The 19,888-nt window shown below is 46.6% G+C and overlaps 1 protein-coding gene across 1 annotated transcript; it reads left to right on the top strand.

The window, feature by feature from the left end:
- Positions 1 to 873: 873 nt before the first annotated feature.
- On the top strand, positions 874 to 11,892 carry irs2a (insulin receptor substrate 2a). The gene is made up of 3 exons (XM_031852280.1): positions 874 to 3,780; positions 3,973 to 4,472; positions 9,326 to 11,892. Exons 1-3 carry the CDS (start codon positions 1,115 to 1,117, stop codon positions 9,328 to 9,330), a joined length of 3,171 nt encoding a protein of 1,056 aa, XP_031708140.1. The 5' UTR covers positions 874 to 1,114; the 3' UTR covers positions 9,331 to 11,892.
- The last annotated feature ends 7,996 nt before the right edge of the window (positions 11,893 to 19,888 follow it).

Raw genomic sequence — 19,888 nt, 5'->3', positions numbered from 1 at the left:
CCCCCCCCACCCCGGAGCGCTAGTTTATTCGGCACGACCTTTTGGTGCCCTTCTGTTTTGTCCCTTGATTGGGATCCACAGCGATGAGGAAAGAAAAAAGTCGGGGGAAGAGTTGCGTGCAGCAGGGACAAAGAGCCAGATGATGGCAGCATTTCTGCAGCCTGTTATGACACAGGGGCCTCTGACGCATTCGCGTTAGTCATTCCTGTTTTTCATTCAACAAAAACATTTTTTTTTAAAGTGCAGCACGAGCACGAATGGTTATCAAAACCCACAGCAAAAAAAACAAGCATTTTTCTTTTTTTACATGGCAAAAGCTAGATATTGCAACACTTAACGTCCATAATTATTACCAAATGTGGACACTGCTGTCGTGTTGGATGGGAGAATACATGGTGTTGAAATAGGACCCATTGAGTTCCAGCTGGAGAGGAATACCCACAGGTTTAAATATAGGCCACAACGCTCCTTACATAACAAGCGGGACATCAGGGTTGTTTACACTCTTACTGCCTCAGCATTATCTTACACATTTCAAATCCTCATTAATCCAAATTGGCTTGTCAATCGCACTGTGACATAATAGTAAGGAGGCATCACTCGGCTGCAGTACGTAAGATCTATAAAATGAGTGTTGGGTGTGTGTGTTCTTGCACACACTTGCCTTTTACAGTTATTCAACGGGCTTGTGATTTCTGTTTCTACACAACGGGGCTGTTTGGAAAAGCAAAAGGGGGCGGGGGCTTCGCGCTCCTTGAATTATTCAAGCGGCCAATGGGGAGCGTCGGAGCCGCGTGATGGACAGGCACGGCCCCTGCAGCACGCGCCGCCCCCCTATGACTCTGTTTTATTCTGTTTTTAGAGCAGCAGCGTCACATGTTGTTTTTCTCCAGGATCAGATCAGTCCCCCGGTCTGGTTCCGGCTGCACTGTTGCTTCTACCGTGGCGGACAGAGGACGCAGCTTTCGGTGTCTGCGATGGATTAGATTTTTTTATTTTTTATTTTTTTAAACGTGCATCTCTGTGAAGTATTTATTTGCTGCAAGTAAAAGACAAGGAACAAGGAGCTTGCTTATCTGGAACCTGGGGGTAAAATAAGAGACGTGGAGAAGAAATGGCAAGTCCTCCGGTGACGGGAGCGCACCTGTTACCTAATGGGAAGAACGGCGTGAAGAAGTGCGGGTACCTGAGGAAGCAGAAACACGGACACCGGCGCTTCTTCGTGCTGCGCGAGCCAACCGAGCGCTGCCCCGCGCGCCTGGAGTACTACGAGAGCGAGAAGAAATGGAGGAACAAGTCCCCCGCGAAACGGCTCATAACTTTGGACTCGTGTCTGTGCGTAAACATGCGGGCCGACGCCAAGCACAAGCACCTCATCGCCCTCTACACCAAGGACGAGTACTTTGCCGTGGCTGCGGACAGCGAGCAGGAGCAGGAGAGCTGGTACATGGTTCTGACCGATCTAATAGCTGAGGGGAAAGTGTACGACAGTCCCGCTTCCACCTCCTCTTTAGTGGGCTTTGATGAAGCCAGCTACGGACTCATTGCCCCTGCAACAGCTGCGTATAAGGAGGTGTGGCAGGTCAACTTGAAATCCAAAGGTCTGGGTCAGATCAAGAACCTCACTGGAGTGTACCGGCTGTGTTTGTCCAGCAGGACCATCAGCTTCGTCAAGCTGAACTCTGAAGCAGCCGCTGTCAGTTTACAGCTCATGAACATCAGGCGATGCGGCCACTCGGACAGCTTCTTCTTCATAGAGGTGGGTCGCTCGGCGGTCACCGGGCCCGGGGAGTTCTGGATGCAGGCGGAGGACTCGGTGGTGGCGCAGAACATCCACGAGACCATCCTCGAGGCCATGAAGGCCATGAAGGAGCTGTCTGAGTTCAGGCCGCGGAGCAAGAGCCAGTCTGCCAGCACCAACCCCATCTCCGTGCCCACGCGGCGCAACCTCAACAACCTGCCCCCCAGCCAGACGGGCTTGGTGAGGAGATCCAGAACAGATAGCATGGCAGCAATGTCCCCAGGGAGAAAGTTTACGTCCTGCAGGATTAGAACGGCAAGCGAGGGGGACGGAAGCGTGACCCGGCCCGTGTCCATGTCCATATCTGTAAACGGGAGTCCCACCAGCCCAAACTCTGGGAACCACCTCATAAGGTCCCACACCCTCAGCAGCGGGCGCACCTGCAGAATGCTAGATTCCTCCTCCAACCTGCACCATAGCCGTTCCATGCCGGTGTCCAACTCCCCACCGGGCACCTCCAGCCCCATCAGCATGTCTCCCAGAGGGGGGGCCAGCATCTCCACTCCTGACAAAGCCAGGCGGCCTTTCAGCTGCAGCGCTTCAATCTCCAGCTCCCTCAGTGACACTGGCTTCATGCTGTGTGATGACTACAGCTCCAGCCCGGGTGAACTCAGATTCATCCCCCTGACCCGCAGCGACACCCCCGACTCTCTGTCCAGCACGCCCCCATCCCGCGACATCTGCGACCCTTGTGGCTACATGATAATGGAGGGGGCGAACGGGGCTGGCGGCGATCGTCTGGCACAGGACAAGGCTTACAGGAAACGGACGCACTCCCTCACCACACCGCGCCAACAGAGGGTGGTGGCGCCGCTGTCGTCGGCCTCCCTGGAAGAGTACACACACATGAGGATGGCCCACGGACTGAACACTCACTCCGCCTCGCCCAAAGTGTGTTACCCCGAGGATTACGGAGACATTAAAATCGGTTCGTCCAGGAGCTCCAGTAGTAACCTCGCCAGTGATGGCTACATGCCAATGACGCCAGGCGTGGCAGCCCAGGCGGGCAAGGTAGACAACTACATGCCCATGAGCCCCATGTGTGTCTCAGCACCGAAGCAGATTGTGAACCCAAGGGTGCATCCTCAGGCGCCTGCCGGCGGTGGCTACAAGACCAACTCCCCCTGCAGCAGCTCTCTAGAGGACAGCGGCTACATGAGAATGTGGTGTGGCTCCAAGTCCTCCATGGATAGCCCAGACAGGCACGGTGAATACATGAACATGTCACCTGGAAACCCACCTCCACTCCAGACGCCCCCCGACTACTACTTGGGCCTGCTCACGGGGGAACCAACATTCGTGAGGTCCGTCCAGGCCGGCTCCCTCACGCTCCCTGCTAAACTTCAAGCCTCCAAAAATGAGGAAATCAGCCAGTACGTGTTGATGAGCCCTCAGAGTTTGAGGCAGAGGGCGGGGGAGTCGGACTACTATTCAGTGATGCAGCCCAGTGCAGCACAGACCTCACCACTGAGCCCCTCGGTACCCTCCCCTGTCAGACTCGGCCGGGCGGAGAACCTGGCCTACAGAGGGCGGCTCGGCAGGCCTAACCGGCTATACCTGGACACCCTGAGGACCCTGCCCAGCATGAACGAGCACCCCCTGCCCGGAGAACCCCGGAGCCCCGGAGAGTACATTAACATTGACTTCAGCGGCATCAGATTCTCCCCACCCTCCGTCGTCTCCACAGAGAGCCAGTCTTCATCGGCGGACTCCAGCGGCGGGGGCGCGGGGAGGTCCTCTCTGACAGACTACATGAACCTGGAGCTGGGCTCACACTCACCCAAGGAGACTGACACTCCCGCTGAACACTTGGACACACTCCCAGAGTTATCCATGTGCTCAGAGGAGGGTGGAGCATACCATCTGGAGAGTGAGAAAGGGTCTCAGGGCCTCGGTGATGAGGTGAAAAATGACTACACTGAGATGACATTTGGGATGACCAGCTCCCCTCCACAGCTTGTTCCTCACAACACAGCAAGGTATGTGTAACTGTGCTGGGAGGGAATGATTGAATATCAGCAATGATGATGTGAATCCAGATATGAAGCACTATCCTCCTTTGATTTCCTCTTAATAAATGTATACTGGTGGTAACAAAAAGCATAATTTCAAACCTTTGGTTAGCATGAATGTGACTGTAACCATGTCATATGTTGAACTTTTTTCCCCAGCTTCCAGAGCAGCAGGGAGAGCAGGCTCTCTCTGGAAGACCAGGGAGTCCCAGAAGGCATCGGGGCCTTCCTGCTCGGGGCCACCTCCTCCTCCACAGTGGACCCCGACTGCTCCGCCAAGGTAATCCGGGCCAACCCGCAGGGGCGCCGGCGCCACAGCTCCGAGACCTTCTCCTCTACCGCCACCGTGACGCCGGTCTTCCCCTCCTTTGCCCGCGGCGACGCGATGAAGAGGCACAGCTCGGTGGAGAACATCTCGTCCCGGAGCAGCGAGGGCTCCGACGAGGAGTACGGCAGCCCCGTGAACCGGCAGAGCTCGGCCGCCTACCCGAACGGGCTGAACTACATTGCCTTGAACCTGCTGGACAACAGGGACGTGGAGAAATGCGAGGACCTGGCCGGCTTCAAACCCACCAGCAGCTGCAAAGGGGGTATCAATGGATTACACAGCTCGCCATATGTCTGTTTGGGATTCAAGGAGGCTGCAACCACTGCCAAAGGTGAGTGAGGCCCCTGCCGGATGTGTGCAAAATAATGTATCTGAACTTTCAGCTTAAAGTCCGGATGCTGTTCTTGTTTTGAATGAGGGAAGACCCTTTTTTTTTTTAATCATCTATAACCCCCCTGGTGATATAAAAAGTTTTACTGTGAAAAAAAGAGAGCTGCAGCTGGCAGCTAAATGGAAGAGAAGAAAAACAAAGATGAAGGCAAACTTGTATTTCCTCCAGAAATTCAAACTAGGTGGTGCTGATGTAGCCTTCAAGTGCTGCCCTTAAGCTCCGACTTCTGAGTACTTTCATATCAACATTTGCAATTAAACAACAGAGTGCTATGAGGTGTCAGGGTCGAAAATGAAGAGTGGTTGCGTTGCAATAACATGGGTTTTTTTACTGTTTTTTTTTTGTTTTGCCTCATACTTAGTTGGTCCTCCCACTATTTCCCCACAACACGTGAACGCAGCACAAACGTGACCAAGCTGAGAGCTCTGAAGTAAAAAAGCAGGAGGCCTCGCTGCTGCTGCCGATACTAAAAAAAAAAAAAAAAAAAAAAAAAAAGTAGATATTGGAATTCCACCGACGCTTATTATGAATGAAAGTTGTTTGCGTAAAAAAAACCAAAGACACATTAGAGATGTATTAAAAAACATATTAGATCACAAGTATTGGTAAGGCTCACTGAGCCTCCGGCTGTTTTTCAGTCGGGTGGGCTTTAGGTTGAGTTGCACCACAACGTGAGCCTTACAGACCTCTTATTGCATAATCAATAACCGCGTCACAGAATATTCCAGTGATCCAAATAGCAGACGGTGTAAACAAGGAGGAACAGCGGACACGTTTCGACCCCCTCCCCTCCCCTCCCCTCCCCGGTCGTTGGACACCGTGAGCTCACGTGTGTTCGCGAGCACATGGAAGTGGCTGTGCGTGGCAGTGCGTGTCCGTGCTTGTAGGCGGCGAGAGGGAAAAACAACCAAGTGGGCGAGTTGCTGTGCGGCCATCAGGTAACTGGATGTCATGGTCCACCTTCCTGCCCCCCCCCCCTGCGTATACGGAGAGAGAGAAGTTATATTGAGTTTTATTTATTTTTTTAACGCAGCACAGAAAAATAAGTTATTTGCACAGTCATGTTCAGCCACGGCATGGAAAACCAATGTTTCATTCATGCACGCTTTAAATTAGTTGACATTATTATCAACGTGGCTCCAGTGAAAACGGTTGTCTCTCAGTTAAAATGAGTTCATTTACAGCAAAACGGCTTTTTGTTTCCCTTTTTTTTTTTTTTAAATCTGAGCTGCGTGGGTTCGCACGTGCTTCACACATGTTTCGATGGAATACAGATATACTTTTTTTTGTTATGGCGCTGATAAAGCTTGGATGCAATTCAGTAGGGAGAGGGAGAAAACAGTCGAGCACATTCATGTGGACTGTAGCACGTACGCATGCAGTCGGTGGGGGGGGTGTTTTTCTCCAGGACCTTTTTTTATTTTTCTTCCTCCAGTGGCATAGTGTACATTCGTGAAAAAAACACTTGGCAGAGAGAGAGAGAGTAGCCTGTTGTGTTTTCCAGCGCCTGACTGTTTGTGGGGGAGCGAATGAATGCCTGCATAGCGGGGGGGATGGCACGTGCACGCCACTTCTGCCTCATTAGGCTGTTCACTTACCAGAAGTAAGACAAGCAGAGAGGGGGGGGGGGCGTGGAGCACAGCCTTGTGTGCTCAGTAGAAAGAGGTGGGGAGGTTCTTTTTAGTTTTTTTTTTTTTTTTAAAGCGACAAATAAACATGCCTGGTGAGGCCGCCCTTTCGACCGAGGTGCATTCTGGGAGCGTTTGCACCGGCGGGCCCCGATGACTTGTTTACTGAACGCTCAGGCCCACTGCTCTGTGGGGCGAAGCGGGGTAAGGGAGGTCACAGTGCGCCGGGGGCCCCACTGGCGGAGGGCTTTGGTTTTCGTGTTCATCAGGACGTCCCACTGCCCCCTATAGACCCCTCCACCTCGAGCTTCACAACGGTTCCTATGGGTGACGTCACGTGGACTAAATCCATATTTTATTCTCTCTACGGTGGTGGAATGCCAACACTCTGCAGGAAGATCAAAGTGCAATCAGTCCCAGCTGCTTCCCCCCAGACCGCCCTCCTTCCTCATCAATGAAACCCTGAATAAGCTCTTGACAGCTGGATAAGTTCTTTCGGTGCTCCACCTAGAGTCGGCTTAGGCGCTCTTAACGCCTGGCACACGGGTCAAAGTGTTTGTTTACCTCTGTTCTCCGTCTCCTCGCCGTAGCTCAGCCAGGTGGATGTTCTGTACCAGACCCAGATTAGCCAAGTCAGCCGTTTCCGCTTCCTCGTCTGACTAATACCTTTATCTGGAGCAGGCGACGACCGGCCGCAACTCCTGTCTTCACACACATGCAAACACCCTAATTTCCCTTCCCTTGACCACACTAGCATGTAAAAGCATCCATGCCATGTCTCTTTCTTTCTTTCTCTCTCACCCACACACACCACCCTCTCACGAATGACCCCCCCCCCCCCCCCCCCCCCCCCCCCCCCCCGCGACTCCCCCCCCCCCCCCCCCCCAAGGATGCAGAGAGCACGACCATCAGCATCGTGTGTGTGTGTAATTTGTCGGCCAGATGAGAGGCATTCGTGTGTCCATCGACTCAGAGCCCCGCTTCCACTCGTCGTCATTCACCCAGTAGTAGCGCGAGTGATGTCATCACAGGGGGTGGGGAGGCGGATCCGCGTGCACCCGGAGCGTGATGCGTGCACACCAATGTTACTTTCACTCCCTGTGTTATGTGTTTTGCGTTGCGATGTTAACGGGAGCGAAAGGGGTCCAGCCTGCACAGCCATGCATCCCTAACTCGCTCTGAGCATGCTCGGTAGATGCGGCTGTCACAACAAGGTGATTTGGATGACATCATCTTTTTTTGGGGGGGGTATTTTATAGACAATCTGCTGCTCACACACACTTGATACTGAAACATTTTGCATAAAGGCTGCATTGATAAGTTTTCCACTGCTGGAATTTTGGCCAACATTGTGATTTAGTGCGGCCCGTGTGGCTCGTTTTTGATTTTCCACACGTCACACTTTATTCTGGTGTTACTCGTAAAAAAAAAAGCCTGATGCTGCGTCCCCTGCACACCGGCTCAAACACACACACACACATATATATATGCTGAATAGCTTATTTACGTCGGCGTCAGACCGGCGTTGAAGCCGAGATCCTGCAAACATAACAACCCAAGCCAGGAAATCCAGAAATGCCATGTTACTTGATATATGGAGAACAAACACACACACGTTACACCGCGGGGCTCTTGTGTCAGAGTTTCCAGGCAGCATATGTGTGTGTGTGTGTGTGTGTCATTGCACAGGGGGGGGAGGGGGGTGCTAAAGTAGGACGGGATGTTCCAGACAGAAGCGCTAGCTGCTACATAACTGCGTGGCCAGCGTTCCCCACGTTTAGCCAGCCACGGCTCCAGATGAGATTACAGCCTCTGCTGGCGAGATTAGAAAGGCCAGTGGGTAGATCAGCGAGGGCCGGCGGCTACTCCGCGGACAGCAGCTGGCCACTATGCGACGCGAGGTGTGGGCAATTTGTGTCGCTTTAGCCCCCGTCCACGTCCCAGCTCACAGTAATTGAGCATCGAACCAAAAGAAATCTGTCTGAATTGGCTATAAAAAGATAAAAGCATCAGCCAAACGGGGATATCTTCTCTGTGTAAGTAGGTGAACTCTGGATGTCTTAAAGGGACAGTTAACCTTCACCACAAAGGCAGAATGCCATGTAGTCGCATTCTATTCAAGAGACATCTCTATGGCCAATATCTCCCTTTGAACTGTCCTTTTTTAATAGTAGATTATGTAAGATGCAGGGGACTTGTCTCTGGATTTAGTGACTTAACATCCAGTGTCCTTAACTGCCCTCCAGCCTTCTCTGTTTATCATTTCACCGTTTAAAAATAGAATTGTGATGGGGCTTTTGCAAGAATGCTCCAAAACTGGCAACTTTTCAGGACCGAAGAGGAAAAAGACAGCCTTGCTCTCAGGCTTCCAGTTGATCCAGTGTCCCTCCCTCCACTCTGCTTGCGATGCCCCCGACCCCTTGTCCACACACAGACTGTCAACAGTGGCCAGACAATCAATGCAAAACCAATGCATCGTTAGTTTCTCTCTGTGTGTGTGAGATGCGTCAGCTACTGTACTGGTAGCTGGTTCTCCTCCGCTCAGCCCGTGTCCATAGCACCACCCCCCCCCCCCCTCTTCGCTCTATCCCAGATTATGTAATAACGCTCGCTGCTCCGCCATCCTTCAAGCAGCTTCCGCTGGCAAAACAGCTGGTGTGTTAAGAAACGAACACACACCATCTAACCACCTGGACATTGGTTAAATACTGTCATTACACACGCGTAATGCACATGAAACATTCAGGTTAGCACATCCCAAATCCCTCCTATTCAACACGTGTGTGTGTGTGCGTGCAGCACTCTCTGTTCTTGTTGTTCTTGTGTCCCTTGTTATTGTGGCACAGAAACGGCAGCCTAGTCTGAGTCCGAATGAGTTCACAGTGTATGAGACTGTTCTTCTTTAAGAAATGTGTTTACGAGCGGGTCTTATAGGCAGTCGGTGAGGGCAACGCACAAACAAGATTGTCAACGTACCAACGAAGGCAGGAAAGAAGAAAGTTTCACAGTGCAGCTTTAAGTCTCCATGTAGAGTTCATCACTGGTGGCCTTTAGTTGGTCCAAATGTATTCATTCACAAATGCTCATCCTATAGTTAAAGCCATAAGAGTGTTGTAATGATATTTCCACTAACTCCCTCTTTTTCTCCGTGGCCGTCTCTTTCAGACTGAAGGACCCCTCTATCCTTTGAATTGACGTCTTCACCGACCTGCTGCTCAGAGAAAGAAAAAGAGTCCACTCTGCCCGTCCACTGGGCTCTGTGGCCCTAAAAGACTGTCTGGACCCTCAGCAACAATCATACACACACACACACTTAGGAAACAAGCAGGTCACCGTCTATGCATGTCATGAATTTCGCTGAAGGCAGGACAAGTGTGTTTGTGTATATGTGTATGTGTGTGTGCGTCTCATGTTTCCTGCGCTTTCAGAGGCCCTCTCACCTGTGACCTACATTTTGGCGCAAGCACAGAAGCAAAGATAGTCAGATCGTAACAAAACTCTAATGGTACCCAGATTCTATTTATTTACCTGAGGGCAGTTTTATGACTGCCTTGTGTGAGTGCGAGTGTGTTTCTGAGACAAAGTACAACTAACCGGTATGACAATGAACAAAGAAACTTACTATACAAATGGCCCAGGGAGCGAGGATACCAAGGTACACGGAGAATATAACTATATTTAGATTAACAAGTTATTTATTTTTGGAAGATGAATGTCTGATAAGACCTACCCAATGCCTTAATGTCTATACTGTCTTTATGTTTTCTATGAAATAAGAGATAAATATTCTATTACGGTATGTCTGTTTGGACCTACATCTCTATATTGTTGTTCTGTTGTGGAACTTAAAAAGCTTACCAGTAAAGATATTATTTCAGAAATATACAGCACAGTGGGGCTGCTTGAGATCTGATTTGCTGTATTGATATTAAAGTATTTTCTTAATTACTAATTTCTTATTTATTGTAACTTAAGTTTTTTTTGTCCAATCAAAGCGCTGGACTTAAAGAGTTATATTTCTAAATGTCGTTAAGCGTTATGCATGTCTTTATAACTCAGCTCAGACCCCACAGCACCAGGCATCTGAATGCACTGTACCTCCCACAGTTCCTCAGTCACTTGAGCCCCTAAGACCTCACACACTCCTACCTTCATACCTGTACGGCCTGCCGTTGAGCTTGATGCAGGCCACTCTGCTGTGATATCATTGGACGGTACAATTGTATAGTTGAGGTGACGATGGAGGGGGTGGAGCCGATGAAAAATGACACGTTTGGGGCACAGTGGAGACGTTTTTCTGGTCAACCAGTATCGGCAGTGCTGGGCAATCGCTGACAAAGTAGAGGTAGACAGGCCAACACATCTGGCACCATCATGGAGGGTCACTGGAAAACCAGCTGTCTGTAAAATATAGCTCTATTGCAGACAAAGAATTTGATCTAGCTGAAGAGAATTACGTAATGTTACAAGCTAAAGCAAAACTATGTAACTAGCCTATATCACTAAGTGACACCTATGTAACTACAATTACAGGATAATGCTAAAACAAATTATAATATTAGCGCACAAGAAAAACAGCAGCCACTGTGGCCACAAGTAGCAAGCTATTTCAGGATAACTATAAAAGCCAACAGATTGCTACTATTAGCTAACAATAGCTAGGCTACCATAAGCTGGGGTGTTTCACTACTCATAAATTCAACTTTTCAGTAGTTGGAAGAAGATTGTCTTATAGCCTTCAAAAGATACACAGTCTCGGAAACTAAAACTGTGACTCTCCGAAATGGCCGCCAGACGTTTAGTTAACATCAACTGAAAGCCCTCTGTAATGTCCTGACTGTTTGGTCCTCGAGTCGTCCACTGTGCCAACTCCAACAGGCTCACAACCCCCTTTATTGTACATTAGATTGTAAAACTTTTAACCATGTCTGAATGTATCGCTGAGCTCGTAGGAACACCACATAAACATATCGTGGGTAACTGTTTTTGACAGAGTTGAATAATATTGGAGCTGTACCACGCTAAGTTGTGGTATCTATTTATCTACAGAGTCTTGAATGTGTATATTGTGTACATAGAAGAGTTTAACTAAAAACAATCTATTGACAATACATAGTTCTTAGATTTTACCGATGTTGCAATGATATTCCTGTGTAAAGATTTTGGCTACCGATTTTTAAAAAGGGGATCGGGGTTTTTGCTTTTGGGGTTGTACAGTGTATTGTATGCTTTTCTCCCTCACAGTCCGACTATATGAAAAAAATACTCTGTCTATTTTATTATAGCGATCTCTTGGCCTTGTTGACTCACTTTACCTAATGGCATATGCAATAGTGACATGAATACAATCTAGTTTACAACCGTGGAACCAAATGTAACTTTACATTGATGATTTTTTTTTTCCTCTTGTGGCGAGCAGAAGCTGTTTTGCTCCTTGTACATTTCTCTTTCTGCCAAGTGTTTTGTTTTTTTGTCGCTGGGAACTTTGTTCTTCACGTGTCTCAAAGCGCTTTACCCATTTCTGTGACCATGGACAGACAGACTGATCTTGGATTGACTCAGTCTGAATGCGTCGTTGTCTTCCATTGTACATAATTCAATATACTGTTTATTGTGATGCTCACAAGAGATGATTATAATGATTTATAAATTCTGGTAGTCGAGTATTGCTTTCGTCTGTATCGATTGTGGATAGCATCCTACAGAAATAAATGAATTTATTTAAAGAGGTACAACTTTGTCTTTGTTTATTTCCACAAATAATATATCATGCAGCCTAAATGACAAATAGAATAACTGTGGTGTACTGTTAGGGCCTTCTAAATACACTGATATGAAATTACAAATATATATTTTTTATATGAAATACCCATTTCTAGCCCTACAGTAAAGATGCAAAATCATTTATACTGAAATGTTTTAAAGCAAGACTTTGTCACTTTTGCGTAATATATTTCAGAATTGTGTATGTAATATATCCATCATAATATCTAAATAATCATTGAATCATATCACAGGTAGAGGGGGAGTCATAAAGTCAGCAATACAGCAATATCCATCTAAAGTTTGCTAACGTGCTAACATTAGCTACCGTAAGCTACTGGTCATACCAGACCAAGTGAGGTTGTAGCAGCAAAGCCACTGAGTGTATTGAATTGAACTAGTATTAATTGAACCAGGATTAGTTTATTGCTTATAAATTCAACTTTTAATTTGTAATAAGAAGAATGTTTTTGAATTATATAATCTTCCCCTAAACCACTAGTTATGAACCTCACAAGACTCCAAATCCCATCCTGCCCCTTTTCTTCTCCCTCCCTCACCAGAAGGTAATGCATTTGGCACAAAGTCTAATAGCTTCCTGACTCTTTGTCTAGAGAGGCGGATATCCTACTGTGCCCCCGATCTGCGGAAGAATGAGGAGTTGAACTCTCCGGACGACACTTTCCCTCTCCGCAAGTGTTTTTATTTCAGACGGAGGCCGAGGCGGGAAGCTCATACTGAGCCAATGACTTCCTGTCAAGCCACGCGTCTCCAGAAGGGCCTACGTAGTCAGAGTCTGGAGGTCAACAGGTTTGAAGCATGAAGTGAAGCAACACATTTCACCTACTCCCACACACTCACATGCAGCTGTTACACAGGGACCTCGCGTTTCTTTGCCATGCACGTGTTCATTGTAAAATATAAGAATATTTTCTATTGACAAGGTTGACTTAAAGGTTCAATTCACACATTTTTTCCAAGTTTTTGAGACTTTTGCTCTCAATGACGAATGTAGTTGTGGTTTTTAAAAGAATAGTTTATGTTGCGGAAAGTTAGATAAGCCTGACACCACGATAATGTCTGTGCGTTACGTACGGAACTGAAGCTAGAGGAGGTTTAGCCTAGCTTAAAGTAGCTGGAACTAAGGGGAATACACTTAGCTGCACAAAAACAGTTTTGTTGTGTATCAAGAAGTAGTACAGCATGTTTCCACCTTAAACCACAAACATGCTGGTAGGGAGATATTTGGTCTGGACATAGCCGGGCTAGCTGTTTAACCCCGGTTCCAGTCTTTGCTAAGCTAGGCTAACTGCTAACGTGCAGCCTCACGGAGCCGCAAGCACGGCTTTAGACTGTAAGTCTTTGTGAAGGCTCAGTTGAAACAGGTTTGAAACTCAGCGTGGTGAGTTAGTACACGGGCAGGGGAAATGTGAGAATAGGAACTGGCTAACATTGTGACATGTGTGTCTAGTCAGCCAGTTTGTCCCCTTAAAACACGGAACCCTCTAAATTATGAAATATATCCCACACTCACAATGTGATTATGATGCAGTTGCTTTAATATTCTCTGTGGGCATCAAGTATCTCCAGTACAGACACAAAATGAACACACACACAGGCACTGAGGGGACACCTCTGACTGGTGTGTATTAATTAGCAGTATGACACTGTCAGTGGGGCAGCAGAGAAGAGCCTTACATAACCCCACCACCAAGCCACCAGGAGGAACATAGTGTTCCTCACCCTTCTCGGCACTGACTGTCCGTCTGAAAAAAACCTTCCCTTTTTGTTTTTTCTGTATGGGCACATTTGTGCTCCCAAGGCAAACCGCAGGAGGACACGAAAGCAGAAGTCTTTGTGGCATGATGCCTTTGTGGTCGCTGGTTGTTGCTTGTTTGACATAAAGGACAGATTGCTAAATAACAATGTCATAGAAGTGAATTTCTCAAGCCTGCGCAACAACGGTTTAAAGGTTCCCAAAATAGAGTTTACAGGATGCTGCTTTGAAGTAAATGTGTGTGTGTGTGTCTATCTGATCTATTCCTGGATGCCCTCAATTATTCCCAAATTTAGAATCCCATTCACAATCACATGCTTGTATACACACGCAGACAAACGAGGAAAGAATTCCTAACAGCAATCTACGTCATCGCCGTGCGATTTGGAGGCTCGATCGTCTCCGACTTGTGACGAGCTCTTAGAAGTCTTTGGAGATCGAGAAGTTGTCCAATTTCCATTGACATCGAGTGCCATGCGTTCCTTTTCAAAAGGGGGAATATGTAAAGACTGTATTCGTTAATTGGATCGCAAATACACTGCAAGAGCAATCAAATAAAAATGTTTTTCTTATAGCAATATATCAACTTTGAAATCTGTCATTGATAAACAGGTCATCTGCAATCATGAAACAGGAAGAGTGGCACCGAGAATCAAACCCCCGTAGGCTACCCCCTCCCTGACGCGTTCGTGCCTTGTTGTTCAGAGAGAGGCCGAACTGGAAATAATCTTGTGATACTGAACTTTAAACAGTATGTACCCTGTGGACTCGATGCACCCGCCGTACATTGGAGCAGCATGTGTGGTATGCGCTGTAGATTAGGGTCTTATAGCTGCTCCTTTGGCAACCCTGAGCTCCACTGGGCCTCCCTCCCTGCCAGCTTGCCGCCGTGCTGTGCTGCGGCTCTTGAGGGGATTGAGAGTCGCTGGCCCCATTATTTCTCCCTGAATCAGCCTAAGGAGGGTTTTCAGCCGGGACTCACTGAACTTCACCGCGCAGCAGCAGCAGCAGGGCGGATCTGTGACCCACTTACAGTAGCTGACTCTCCACAGAAAAGAGAGGACAGAGGCACACAGAGCTGGTGAGCCCACATGAAAACATAACATACTGACATATATTTTTTTGAAACACCGCACTAAATCAAAATACTGGCGAGAATATATTTGCTTTTGTCATGCAAGCGAAGACGTTCGTATCTACATCAAGGGACCACATGGCCTTCCACCGGTTGATAAAATGCTGCTGTGCTGGATTTTTCAAACATGAAATATGCCATAAGCAACGTTTGTCATTTAAGAGGCTCCTAGTAGTTCTGTTTGGACCTTCAAGTACTCAAGGAGGTGGAAAGTACAACTTCAGCTGAAGGAATAAAACAAAGCATTGGGCAAATTTAGAACTTTGACTCGATAATGGGACCATAATTTACTAAATTAAAATCATGCTGTATCGAAGAAGACTTGAAACTAGACCATTTACAATGTTTACTGAGGTAATAAATCAAGTGGGAAGTAGGATCATTTTCTCAAAGACTTCGATACAATCGGACTACATTTCACAACCGGAGGAGTCGCCCCCTGATGGCCATTAGAAAGAATGCAAGTTTAAGGCACTTCCGCATTCGCTACCCTTTTCAGAATTGGAGGTTGCCGCCTGGAGGGGATCACCTAAATCAGTAGGATTCTTCCTTTAGGGATCCGGATTAGCTGTACAAAAATGGTATGATAAGCCATTCGATAGCTGTTGAGTTATCTCAGTGTGGACCAACAGGCCGACATTGCCATCCCATAGAGCCATGCTGCTATAAATAACACAGTTGGTCACACTGGAGCCTTTTCAATGACGTCTATCAGGAAGTTTGAAAAATACAGTAGAAACATAGAGAAGAAAAACTATAGGATGCAATGTTTGCTTCTGCTCTTCTGGTTTGTTTTGTCTCTAACTCGTCAAAGAGCAGAAAGAGAACTGCAGGAAGTGAGAGGAGAAGTTATTGTGATTATGCAACACAGGGATGCACAACGAAATTCAGTTGTTGCCCATTTGTAACATAACAAGCACATGTCAAACAATACAAAAACAGTAGTACATTCCTGTAGTCCATATATTGAATTGGCATCATAAGGAATGTAAACAGCTGCAACAAATACAATTGTCTGTGCAGATAATATGGCCGACATCTTCACATTAAAAATTAAACATGGGAAAAAAACATTGTCCATCAATGTCGTCCCACCGGAGTCCTGCTCTCTGTCCTGCGGTCCACCCGTCAAGTGCAGCTTGATCCGGGATGAACAATGGAGCCAGGTCTTCGTTAAGATGTGGGGTCAATAATCACTGACCGATGCCATTAGTGGTAAACACAAAACAAATAAAAGACAAAAATGTAGCGAGATTCCATTGCCACAGCAAATCTTGATCAGTTACCAAACCGCACTCTCTTTAACCTCCTTCTCCTGGAGCAACAACAGCACTCTAAGTTACATGGAGGTCAACGGGTCAATCAGCCCTCATGCATTCTCTCTGGTCCTTTTTGGCTTTTATCAGCCATCACTTCTGCATGCTTGCCCAGACCAGAAAGCTGCCTCGAGGCAAACAATCTGGACGCTTGGCTTCGTATCTGAAGACTGGGGTGTTTTTCATTTTGATGAATACCAGGGAAAGATTCTGGGTCGAGATGTCTGCTTGAGAGCCTCACGGGCCACTATTGTCTTGAGCTTGTCTCTGCTCAGTTTGACTCAAGCCAAGGTGGTTTAAATTAGTAGATTTAATGATCAATGAGGCTTGAGTAGCATTATCTGGTACTCATTTTTCAACTTAGAATACTCAAAATCTTTTTCATTGTCTCTTAGGATTCTTAACTATATAATAAGTGAAAAGGTTTCAATGAAGTGGTTTGACGGATACATTTTCTGCCTGTGAGGGAGCCTGTACATGCATGTGACTATGTGTGTGTGTGTGTGTGTGTCAATGGAAAGTCTTGGCAGCTCTGAATCTCTTGGTCCGTGGCATTCAGACTCCACGTATCTGGACAGCATGCGGAGCCCATGTCCCGCCCACTGCTCACAAACACTCCTGCTGCTGTTTACCACGCCGGCAGTGGAGTGGAAGACTCCAGCCTGCCCGGTCCACATGTCGCCTTATCAGCCAACACTCTCTCGCGGCTCGTCAACATGTTTTGCGAAGGAAACACTCTGAGGAGAACGCTGTCTTAAAAAAGCCAAGCATGAGTCGACTCCTATTTGTTCGCTGGTGAGCTGGTATGATAGCTAGTGGGCTGAGAGCAGGCAGCATTATATGTCAGTTTACTCATTTGGAAGTCAGCTTAAACAGATCACCGTCTGCAGAATGAGTTTTTCTCCCATGCTTCCATGCTTCTGTTTATAGCAAAACATGACCCGTACCCGAACACGTCATACTGGAAACCCTTTTCACTCTTGAATTTTAGTTTCTCGTCTCATTAGTTGAATTAAACCTCTGAGCAGAGCCAAAATAAGAAGGAAGAAGGAAGTTAGAAACTAAGGAAGTGATAAAATAGGTCTAGGAGGCGAAAAGCTATAGCATGGCTACATCGATGTAGCCTTGGTTAAGCTAGGCTAAAATGCTAACTTGTAATTTATTGATTAAGAGATCAGTCAAATGGTTGTATTTCCTTAATGGCACATACAATGCATGGTTCTATATTTGAATGGAATAGCTTTTACTGGAAATCAAACTAGCACTGGACTTGGAGCGGGGGGTAACCGCTAAACTAGCTCTGTCCAAAGTTCCTTCCAATATAACCACAACTTTTTTCCCCCCTACAAATTAAATAAACAAGATATAATGTGCTCATTGTGCTCAATGTAAATTATTAACTTAAGACCGAGCCCGGCTAGCTGTTTCCCCCTGCTTCCAGTCTTTATGCTAAGCTAAGCTGGCTCTAGATTGATATTTAAAAGTGTGAAAGTGTCATGTAATTATTTCTAGTTTATTATTATTTAATTAAAATATCATATTTCAGACTTCAAGATGAAACAATAGACCCTTCGCTAAGTCTCTGCTGAATATGTTTGACTTCCCGTATGTATCCTTCCAATGCACATTGTGGACCCTTCTGTCTGCCTCTCTCTGAAATCACTCCATGACAGCAGCGGGGGACAGGCAACATTTAACACAAATCTAAAAGCTGCTTTAAATGTACCAAAAGCAACCAGATGACAGTGCCAAAAACTAGAGGCATCGTTTTAAATCTACAACCACAACTCTACACTTTGTACAAAAGCGAATATTGAAATGTGCTATTTCCCTATTGCCTATGTCGCAAACTGAAAGCCTTGACCTGACCGGTAAGACACATCCCGCATTAGTGTCAACATATCACTTCATTATATTCAGCTCATTTCAAAACAAGTCTATGATCTATTATTTGTATTTTTGTGCGTAAGTGTTTGAGGTGATCTTCTAGTTGAAGCACGCCGGCCTATATGAGTCACTGCAGGCCTCAGGCTGAACATGTGAACACACATTGGGCTCGCAGACAGTGGAATGCTTATTAATACACCTTTACACTGCTTCTTGAGTTTACACAACCTTTAAATGTCGAAAGGATGACATGGTTCGAGCTATTTACTTTACATCCTCTGACTGATTACTTGCAGCTACAGGCTCCTGAAAGATAAATGGCCTTGAGATTCTGAGACTAGTATACTTTTTCATCTAAATGTATGTGTTAAAACAACCATATATTTCGCTAAAGCCATATTGCTAGCATGACAGAATACATTCATCATGACGTTTACATTCCCTATTGTGCAAATTCAAAAAAAGTGCACTGCAGGAGTGAACCACTGTTTTGTTTTGTTTGCCATGAGTGTGTTGTGTAGTAAACAAGCTACATATGAATTTCGTATACTGCGTCCCTGTGTTGCATAATAATAACAAATGATCCTTAAATCCTTGAATGCCAAAAGGCTCGAGGACCATTTGTGTTCATGTCATTTAATCCACCATTAATCACGACTCCTTGCTTTGTTTCCTGTCATCATACAAATCTCTTGGAAAAGCTGCATAGAAATGCGAAAACATCCCCACACACACACACACACACGCACACTGTTTGCCCTCTGATCCACATGCATCACTGAAAACATAGGCCTTCTGCATGACATCCGAGTTTTAAGCACGGCATTCTCAGCCGCGATCAAAAACACGCGAGGTGGAGATTAGGAGTTATGGTGACTTTGATGCACAAATACAGTCATGCGCATGAAGCCTGTCAGCTTATCCATGTTTCCATCTGTGTGTGTGTGTGTGTGTGTGTGACATTTTACTGCCTGAGAGCAAACAACATGAGCCTGAGAGCAAACAACAGAACCCACAGAGCTGTAAAGAGCCTTTTCTCAAATAATTACTAAAGACACTATGTGCTATGTGATCACAGTTTTGTTCTCTGTATTTTGGGGTAATTTAGCATAGTGGGTGTGTATGAGGTTCTCACTGCAGTGTTCAGGTGTGAGGTAATTCGTGCCACCTGTGTTCAGGCTCCCTGACAGGAATTAAACACCCTTAAGATGCTCGAGTAATCTGGAGGGAGCTTGACCTTCATATACGTTTCTGAACTTAACTGCAGTGTATTTTTTTTCTTTTTCACAGTCAGTGACGTGATGTATTCCTTTCTCTCGTGCATCACATGCTCCAGTTTCCTGCGGCTCTGCGCGGTTGGCAGTGATGTTAACAGGTTCTCCGTAGCGGAGGAGGATGGTGTTTCAGAGCAGAGTCAGTGAGACACTGATGCTAATGAGGCATTAGCTTAAGCCTATAATGCGGAGCATGGCAGTTTAACATTGAGGGCGGCCCTTTCAGCGCACAACCAATCTGACTCACTGGATTTGGGATGATACTGCAAGTGACCTAAAAGCTGCGAAACAGACATTCAAACGCACACGTTGGTTCTTTCTTTTTACCGAATCATAAATCAAATTCCATCTCCTTTATTTTATATTTTATTATATATATATATATATATATACAATGTCGTCCCTCTAGCTCTGGTTTTGTCCGCGATACATTCCTCTAATCTTATCTCTTTAAATGCATTAGTGAGGCTCCTGCATCTGTAAAGGAGAGCTGTGAAAGCAGCACCATGGTCGCCTCTGAGCCTATTCTCAGCCTGTAGCTTTGCATCAGTTCGCATTCAACACTCTGAGTCTCGC

This window comes from Anarrhichthys ocellatus, unplaced genomic scaffold (genome assembly GCF_004355925.1).
Source record: "Anarrhichthys ocellatus isolate YVR2014 unplaced genomic scaffold, GSC_Weel_1.0 scaffold12, whole genome shotgun sequence".
Lineage (NCBI taxonomy): Eukaryota > Metazoa > Chordata > Actinopteri > Perciformes > Anarhichadidae > Anarrhichthys > Anarrhichthys ocellatus.
The sequence above is the reverse complement of the archived record's forward strand: the minus strand, read 5'-3'. Positions and strand labels throughout refer to the sequence as shown.